Source organism: Rutidosis leptorrhynchoides, chromosome 6, assembly GCF_046630445.1.
Source record: "Rutidosis leptorrhynchoides isolate AG116_Rl617_1_P2 chromosome 6, CSIRO_AGI_Rlap_v1, whole genome shotgun sequence".
Taxonomy (NCBI): Eukaryota; Viridiplantae; Streptophyta; class Magnoliopsida; order Asterales; family Asteraceae; genus Rutidosis; species Rutidosis leptorrhynchoides.
The window spans coordinates 101,667,239-101,676,723 of NC_092338.1; the positions used below are offsets into that span (position 1 = coordinate 101,667,239).

A 9,485-nucleotide genomic window follows, 5' to 3' on the forward strand; every position below is an offset into this window, starting at 1 on the left:
TTAAGTCAGAATGACTTTTTGAAATGACTTTTGATAAACTTTTGTACGTTGATCTCGAGCATTAGGATTGTGATACACTATGACCTGACCTAGCTTGATAGACATTTATTGACCAACATATGTTCTCTAGGTTGAGATCTACGATTATTTGGTAATTCGGGTTTCAGTCACATTTTGGTGAACGACTTTATATGCAGCTAAGGTGAGTTTCATTTGCTCCCTTTTTAATTGCTTTTGCAATATATATTTTTGGGCTGAGAATACGTGCACTTTATTTTAAACACAATGGATACAAGTACATACTAAATTCTACACTGAGTTTGAACCGAAAATCCCTTAGCTTTGGTAACTAGTAACTGCCAGTTATAAGAACTGGTGGGCGCGAGTAGTAGTATATGGATCCATAGGGCTTGATATCCCCGTCCGAGCTAGAGCGCTAGCCTTTTAACGGACGTATGCTATTTGAGAAGCATACACGTTAGTTTGCGTGTATTATTAAGATGATTATACAAAGGGTACAAATTATATATACGTTAAGTTTAGTTACCAGAGTGCTCAATCTTGTAGATTATTTTGATAAACGTTTCAGGATGAAACAACTGAAATCTTGTGATCCACCTTTATGTACAGATTATGCAAAACCTTAAAACTATGAACTCACCAACCTTTGTGTTGACACTTGTTAGCATGTTTATTCTCAGGTTCCCTAGAAGTCTTCCGTTGTTTGCTAATATGTTAGACAAGCTATGTGCATGGAGTCTTACATGGCATATTTTTCAAGGAAACGTTGTATTCACCAAATCATCACCATGTATCTTATTTTGACTGCATTGTCAACGGAAGTACTATTGTAAACTATTATTTACGGTGATTGTCTATATGTAGAAATCATCAGCTGTCGAAAACCTTTGATTTAAATATTCATTTATGGTGTGCCTTTTCAAAAGAATGCAATGTTTACAAAACGTATCATATAGAGGTCAAATACCTCGCAATGAAATCGATGAATGACGTGTTCGTCCATATGAATTTGGAGCGATCGTCACATGTACGCACGTAGTACCATGGAAAGTAACGATGAGTCGTGCCCGTGCCCACCCCGACATAGGAATATAGACCTCCTGAGCTCGTTCATACCACTGACTTACGTACAGAGCTTGCGGGTTCGTTAGCCTTATATCCGCCTTTGCTTTTGGCCGTAGGGTTGTGCCGTATATGGCATGATGCTATTGCGGTGTGAACAACAAGTCCGACGTAGGAATATCCTGATTCCATCCGAACTGTCTGCATACCCTATCTGGGAGATGCATCTCAATCGTAGCCCAAAATAGAACCACGCCACGTTATGTCCACATGTTAACATCAACTCCACACTCAGCGGGTAGTCGGTGCAAAATCCGTCCATACGGAAGCCAAAGAAACTTCAACAACATAATAAAATATCAATTTATTTTAATATCTACATATAATTTATAAACTTTATATGTAGATTTATATATCCTCGTTATATACTTCATTAGGGCATAACCCCGACAATGTTGTGCGACACGTACTCAATACATGTGTGAGTTATCTACGAAGCTCTTTGGTCCATACCACCTACATTAATGAAAGTGTTTTAAAAAATTGAGTGGGATGTGAAGAAATGATACAAACTGATGAACCAGACGTCGGTATATATATTGATACAAACAGGCCTTTCATTTGCCGGTTTGTACACATGGCCTTTTTTGGTTGGACAGTATTAAAAACACAGATTGAGTGATTAATGATAGGCGGTTGGTAAGCGAAAACTATTCCAGTCAAAGAGTCAAACCGGCATTTCATTTTCCGGTTTGACAGAGAATCTTCCACGTCGCCAAAACGACAAGTCAAACATCGGTTTGGCCCCAAAACTTGTAAACCGACATTTCGATCACCGGTTTACCTATATTTATAAAATTTCTGTTTAAATTTCTATCTTTGTAAACAGCTAGAAAATATTTCTATTTTGAAAAAAAATGTGGGCATAGAACATATTTTGCAATTTTATACTTGTAGGAACATATAGTTAAACATTTTTTGAAATAGGATCACTTTGACCAATTTATCAAAACAAATTATAGGGGTTTTAAACTTTTAATTTTTTTCTCTCCAACTAAGGGCCCGTTTGTTTCTTTTTCTTATTAAGTTCTATCTGCTGAATTTAAATAAGACGTCCGTAAGCAATAAGTAACGAATAAATAATAACTAACAAACATGGCCTAAAACTTATCCAACAGTGAAATAAGTTGTGCAACTAAAATATAGCCTAAATTTTCTCTCACCCATAATAAAAATTAAATAAATTTATCGTCAGTTACTACTTTTTTGAATTACAAAATCCAAACCGGTCCTCTACCTTTTTATAGATATAAAAGATAAAAGATCACACACTGTTTTTTCACAGTTTCTTGAAGAACAATGGGTAGAGCTACACGGTGGTTCAAGGCTTTTTTCGGTATTAAAAAAAGTACAATTTCCGATGACCGTAGAGACAACATTCCGTCTTGCATCGGTTTCACACGTACCGCCGTTTCTCCACCGGAAAAACCAACTTACCCCATTCCCTCAGAAGACGAACAAAACCGTCACGCAATTGCAGTTGCTGCTGCCACCGCCGCCGCCGCTGATGCCGCTGTTGCAGCCGCTCAAGCAGCTTTCGCCGTCGTTAGGTTGACTAGTCAAGGAGTGTTTTCCGGTCATGGTCGGGAGACTTTAGCCGCTATTAAAATTCAATCTCTGTTTCGTGGATACTTGGTAAATTAAAATCTTAATTTCTTTTTACTTGTCTTTTATTTTTAAATTTTTTTTATTTGAGTTAATTTTTTACCTGGAAAATTACTAAAAATAAACTTCAAAATTAAATCAAATTTAAGGTTAAAATGAAAAATATTACTCGTATCAGCTTAATTTGTAACTCGTGTATGTGGTACAGTTATTTGTTTAGTTTCTCATTAAATAATGGTAAAAAAGTGTATATGGTATACATCATTTTGTCTGAAATTACGAAATTGGGTAGCGTTTAATAGATGAAAATGAAACAGTCAAGGGAAGCATTAAGGGCATTAAGGGGATTAGTGAAGCTTCAAGCATTAGTTAGAGGATATTTGGTGAGAAAACAAGCAGCTGCTACATTGCGCAGTATGGAAGCTATGTTGAGGGCGCAATCTAGCATTTGTGCGCACAAATATTTATATCATCATGCTATCAACAAATTTCAAGATTCAAAAGTAAGCACCCTATATTACCCTACCCTGCTGTGCTAGTACTTCCTCAAATAACATTTCTATATTTTATATTATGATAATTATACAATAAAAAAATACAATAACGAAAACAATAAATAATAATAATGATTGCATTAATTTGTGTTTGATGAACACATTCTATTTTTCAAACTTTTATGTACTTCGTTCTGCTACTCAAATTTCTTTTTTCACGGAAAAAATACATAATTTAAAAATATCATAATGACAAATATTTTTATAAAATGACATTTTATCCTTTAATATTATTGTACACATTTCTATATGGGACTTTCTCATGGGTTTTTTTTGGATAATATGACAGTGTAATAATGGTGGAAGGAGGTTATTTTAAATTTTAATCACACTAATTATTTGAGAAGGCCCTTAAAAACTCAGTCATTTACTCATTTTACTCAAAATGTCCAACAAAAATTTATTGAGAACACTCTATTAGGGGCGTTGTGGGTGTTATGAGCAGAAAAAAAGCCGCACCACACTGTAAATGTATTACAGTAATTTGGTGAAAGCAAAATCGAGATTATGTAAACATCAAATTAATTTTCCTAGTACTATATTAGAAAATTTGTTATTACTCTAGGTCATTAGCTCCGCAGTGATCGAGATAACTCATTAACTTCGGAGAATCATATACAATTCTCCTTTATGTAATCTCTCGGGTTTTCATCTTTCCATGAAAATTTCCCGCAATATTTATTTATTTATGTTTTTTCGATATAAAGAAAAAAGTGGAACAATCTTTAGTTATTCGTGATGTATGATTTCACCCATAAAAAAGTACTAAAGTGCCACGGGCGATCTTAAGTGGGGACAAGGGGGAGCGCCTGCCCCCAGTCGATTTTGAAATTTTATTGGAAAATTTTTGAATTTTTCGACTTTGCTTCAGGTGGATTTTTTTGCCCCAAAACCTATATATTTTGTCCCTAAAACCTTCAAATGTTGTTCAAAAATCTTCAAATTTTGCCCCAAACTTTCAAATTTTGCCTACAAAACTTCAAATTTTACCTAATAACCTCCATTTTTTGCCCCTAAACCTTCATATTTTGTCCAAAAAAATTTCTACGGTTTTAAAAAAAATTCGCCTCAGGTGACAAATAAAATTGGTTCCGCCATGTAGAGTGCATTTAGTAGCATCTTTTATTAAGAAAACCATCATTTTTATTAAACTTTTAATAAGCATGTTTGGTTTGCTTGAATGATATATTTAAAAAGATGCGTCAACATTGATAATGGTTCATCATGTTTAACATAATGCCTATTACTCGGTAAATATTTTAGCAAACAATGATGAATAGCTATCATTATTACAAGTCAATTATGAGATATATTGAATTGCAATACTTTTCATTAAGTTTTGTTGTAAATTCTGGTCCATAAGTTTCTTTTTTTATATATTTTGTAGGAGACGTTTGATGAGTCAAGTAGTGAGCACACATCATCTTTTCATAAGAGAAGACTCTCAGCTTCTTTTGATACTTCCTTAATTGAAGAAAGCCCAAAAATAGTTGAGATTGATCCAGGAAGGCCCAAGTCAACTTCTAGAAGGGCCAACACATGGGCTTGGACACCAGGTTACATAGATAATCCAAAAGCCCAAACCTTTTCTTCTCCTTTCCGCCACGAGTCACCGGCCCGTTTACCCATACCCAGTTCACAAAGCCAAGAATTTGAGTGGGCCCCACATCTCAGGCCCAGTCAGTGTAGGCCAGTCTCTCCGTCGAAGAGTGTGTGCACTGATGGCTCATCGAGCAACCGTAGTTACATGGCTAATACAAAATCATTCAACTCTAAGTTAAGGTCTCAAAGTGCACCAAGACATAGACCTGAATTTGGATTTGGGCAAAAAAAGAAAGTGTCACTTAATGAGATAATGGAGTCAAGAAATAGTGTAAGTTATGGGGAGAAAATGAAAAGATCAAGCTCACAAGCACAAGAAGCAAATAGTTTCAAAAATGCTATTATGGGTAGGCTTGGTGGGTACTCGGATATTAGATGGTGATTCGAAGTTGTTTGATTAGTTAACTTGATGGTATTTGGCCTTATCTGACTGCGAAATTGTGCATAAGATTTAGGAGAATCAAATGTGATTTCAAGATAGAGGTTTCAAAGATTTATTTTGTTAGCAAGTTATTGTTGAACTACAGAAAACGTTATTTACTAATTTTGTGGCTAGTTTCACTATTATTGACTATTAAGTATTCACTGAGACTCTGTTTATTGAAAGTTCTTATTAGTTGCATTTACATGTTTCGTTGGCAAGTGTTTGTACCCAAATGGGCTGATCTTTATTACGTAATAAATTTTCGCACAAAAAGGAAGTGTCAATGACATGGAGTCAAGAAATAGAGTAAGTTATGGAGTAACAATGAAAAGATCAAACCCACAAGCCCAAAAAGTTTACGTTTATTTTAGATATTTAAACAAAACAATTTTAAAACGAGACCAAATATTCATGGACTAGCTATCGCAAATTTTAACAAAGAAATGGACTAGTGACTCATGTCACTCTCATGGTTGTAAAAGTTAGCTGACTAGTCCTTGACATAGTCGGAATATTGAAGTAATCCCCCCAACTAGGCCAAATTTGTCAAATGACGCGGTCAACAGGTTAACATTTTGTCGTTACTCGATCAATGTCTTATTCATTCGATCAAACTTGGTCAAAAGCAATCAAAGTTGGTCAACGCCCGACTAATTCGCTACTTGACCGACTAGTTCCGACAAGGTAGTGACCGACTAGTTTGTACAAGGTTTCGATCGACTAATCTCTAACAAATGATTTTCACAACCTCGGCTACTCTTGCCATCATTGTAGTGCCCTCCCTTGAAAATCCCAACTTGAAGAACTTGTTTTCATGAAGTTGTTAACAAACGGTTTGTAAGTTATTTCATGAATCGTGTAACACTTTTCTAATTAAGTATGTTGACCATAACAAGCCTTTGGTTACACGAAATCTAAATTACGAAAAAAATAAAGAAATTAATTTGATTATACGCAAGAACAAATCAAATCATAGTATTAGTGAGAATGTGAAATGTTTCTGTTTTTCTTATAGAAACCTTGAGTTGAAAACAACGGATACAACCCTTCGTTTTGACGGAAAAGTCTGTTAACAAAAAGTCACACCTTTTAGCGAGAAAATTCATTTGAACGCAAACTTTTCATTGAACGTGTATAGTATTATACCATTTAGATCGGGGAGTTGCCCCGTCTAACCCCGCAAGGGAGCGGATTTTTTTTTTTAAATGGTAATTTTTGTTAGGATGTTTGCAAAAATAGAAAAAGTAAATTTTTTTGACAAAAATGGTAAAACCGAAGTTTCAAACTTCGGTTTTGCCAAATCCGAAGTTTGAAACTTCGGTTTGTGTGCTTTTTGACCATGTACCCCAAATCCGAAGTTTCAAACTTCGGATTTTTTTTTTTTTTTTTTGACCCTATGCCTATAGTGGGTGATGATATTTCTATTTTTTATTTTTTTATAAAATCCACTATAATTATAGTGTGGTTCCCATAATACCCTTGTGTAGTTATTGTATATTTTATTATTTTATACCCTTGTAGTTGAGGGTGTTTGTGATAAGGCTGTAAATGAACCGAGCTACTCTTGAACTACTCGAGATCGGCTCGCTAAAAGCTCGGTTCGAGCCGAGCCTAAACGAGCTCGAGCTCGAGCCCGAGTTCGAGCTTAATATAGGACTCATTTAGTATACGAGCTCGAGCTCGAGCTTTAAATGTCGAGCTCGATTTAATTATTACTCCGTATAACTATATATTACTCGTAATATGTTACAATTAGTATGTTAATGTTAATATTTTGGAGTAATATGTTATTATTAATTATTGTTACAAATTTAAATTTGAGATTAAATTGGATGACAGCAAAACTTTAATCATCATTCATTTTCCCAACTTTACAGACGTTTACGTTTCCTAGGAGGCTTAATGCTTAGACTTTTCAGTCTTTTATTCAATCCATGCAGAAAAACTAAAGACATTCAGTAGTTATTATCCGTCATTCTCTTCATCTTCTAAAACTCTTTTTCATGTGAAATCAAAAATTTCATTCCTAACATTCTGAACAATATATACATGGCATCAAAAATCACAGACATCATCTCCTCGTTTCATAAGTCTAACTGTTTGAAAAAAAAATAAAAAAAAAATCAAATCCGAAGTTTGAAACTTCGGATTTGGGGTACATGGTCAAAAAGCACACAAACCGAAGTTTGAAACTTCAGGTTCATCAAAACCGAAGTTTCAAACTTCGGTTTTACCATTTTTATAAAAAAAAAAAAATAGTTTTTCTATTTTTGAAAACATCCTACTACAAAATGTTATTTAAAAAAAAAAAAAAAAAAAAAATCCAAGGGAGCGCCGCCCCCCTTACCCATATTTGTTAATAAATAAATCACAATTGTTTAATATAGTCAAGTAAAACCGTTAAGAGTTACAATTACAATATCATATGAAATGCATCAAGCTGCAACTTTCAATGAAACAAAAAGTGGTAAAGTGATAAAAAGAAATGTACCATAATTGCAAGCAATAAATAGATCATTATCCTCAACTACAAATATTGAAAACCTTTCAAAGGATAAACACTGATTGTACAAAAGACTAATACTAATTAAGGTAGCTAACTAATTAGCCATTAAAGTACCCATCTTTCCTAGTGAAGAAAATATTGAGCCTTTTTTGTTCTTGGTGATGGTGGCTTTTGGACTTAATCTTTGACTTTTCATTGACTTTCTTGATCTACATGAATACTTCCCTTTCTTAGCAAGATCGTCATTGCTTTTAACACTTGTTAATGATGCAAATGATTCTGATTTCCCTTGGTAAAACTTTGACAAACCCCTCCTACACAAAATACAAGTTAAATAAGCATTCAAACTTAACCATTTTTCGGAAACAACTAAGATTGATCTTTTTTATACCCATGTATTAAAACTTAGGAATGATCAAAGTTACTCACTTGATGGGCAATTGTGCCATAAGTTCGGATAATTTGAATAAAGGACTACATGATGGTAGTGATGATGATGAAGATGCATCATCATCTATCGTTACCGATGAAGAAAGCGACTCTAAAGAATCGTCTAAATCCGATTCAATAAGATCATAATTGCAAAAATTGTCTTTAGCTTCCATTAAAACGCATTGAAGTTTGCTCTGTTGGATTTTATCATTCTCATTGAATCCCATTTCTTGAAACAATTGTATTTTCTCAATCTCACTCATTTTGTGCTACGATCAAGATCTATATTTTATAGATATAGATAAAAAAAAATATATATATATATTTTTTGTGTGTGTGTGAAAACTAGTTCAAAAGAGCATGAGGCATATGATTAAATGGCATGGAGTTTGAGGGGACATTTAAATAGAGGATATCCTATTTGGTATAGATAAGGTATAAACTTTTTATTTTGGAATGTCTCTATTTTAATATTAAAAAAAAAACACGTCAGATATATAACTTTCACATAAAATCGACATGTCATTCAATGTTACGATAAAATCGATAGTTTAATATTTTTAAGTGGTCACTATACAGAGGAACGTCTCATTAATTTATAAGATTCTCTGCGAGACTTGAAATATGCCCTTATAAACATTAAATTTTTTTAATACATATAAAAAAATAATACTACTAAATAGTTATCATTATTAAATATAGTTATCATCTCATTATAAATATTAAATATACTAAAAGAAGAAGGAAACTTTATAAATGAGAATTGATATGTACACAATCATTTTTTATATGTACACAACCAAATATGTTTACATTCAAAACAATTTGGTTGTGTACATATAATCACTCTTTATAAATATACTAAAAGAAGAGGGAAACTTGGTCGTCAGGGAAACGACACCCCCTTCCCCACCCCATTTTTCACTTTAACCCCTCAAGTATAATCAACTTGCAAAAAATACATCAAACTCTAAGGGGGTAAAACATAAATTCTCTTACTTAAAATAAAAACTCCACCCAACCACTTCGACAGCCCGTATCTTCCTGTTCGCCGCGAGTTAAATTTTTTCGACAGCATCGTTAGACTCGAAATAATTTTATGAACAAAACGAAACTAACTACGTTCGAAATGGTGACTTTTTAGAAAACGCTAAACACAACGACTTCTACAACGGCGCTTAACACATTACGTTAAATATGAACACGTATGCCGAAAGTC

At 33.7% G+C, this 9,485-nt stretch overlaps 1 protein-coding gene and 1 pseudogene across 1 annotated transcript; one reads left to right on the forward strand and one right to left on the reverse strand.

Annotated features, from left to right (window-relative positions):
* Positions 1–1,720: 1,720 nt before the first annotated feature.
* On the forward strand, positions 1,721–5,335 carry LOC139853919 (protein IQ-domain 26-like; annotated as a pseudogene).
* Positions 5,336–7,798: 2,463 nt separating this feature from the next.
* LOC139851361 (uncharacterized) lies at positions 7,799–8,579 on the reverse strand. The gene is made up of 2 exons (XM_071840386.1): positions 8,264–8,579; positions 7,799–8,148 (listed from the first exon to the last, which is right to left on the reverse strand). The coding sequence occupies exons 1-2, from the start codon at positions 8,527–8,529 to the stop codon at positions 7,929–7,931; spliced, it is 486 nt and encodes a 161-aa protein (XP_071696487.1). The 5' UTR covers positions 8,530–8,579; the 3' UTR covers positions 7,799–7,928.
* Positions 8,580–9,485: the final 906 nt, after the last annotated feature.

Bases quoted from the DNA above. Each gene is read 5' to 3' on its own strand.
- LOC139851361 (XM_071840386.1), bottom strand. From the start codon at position 8,529: ATGAGTGAGATTGAGAAAATACAATTGTTTCAAGAAATGGGATTCAAT. The intron at 8,149-8,263 runs GTGAGTAACTTT...TATTTTGTGTAG, and splicing joins ATGGCACAATTGCCCATCAA to GAGGGGTTTGTCAAAGTTTT.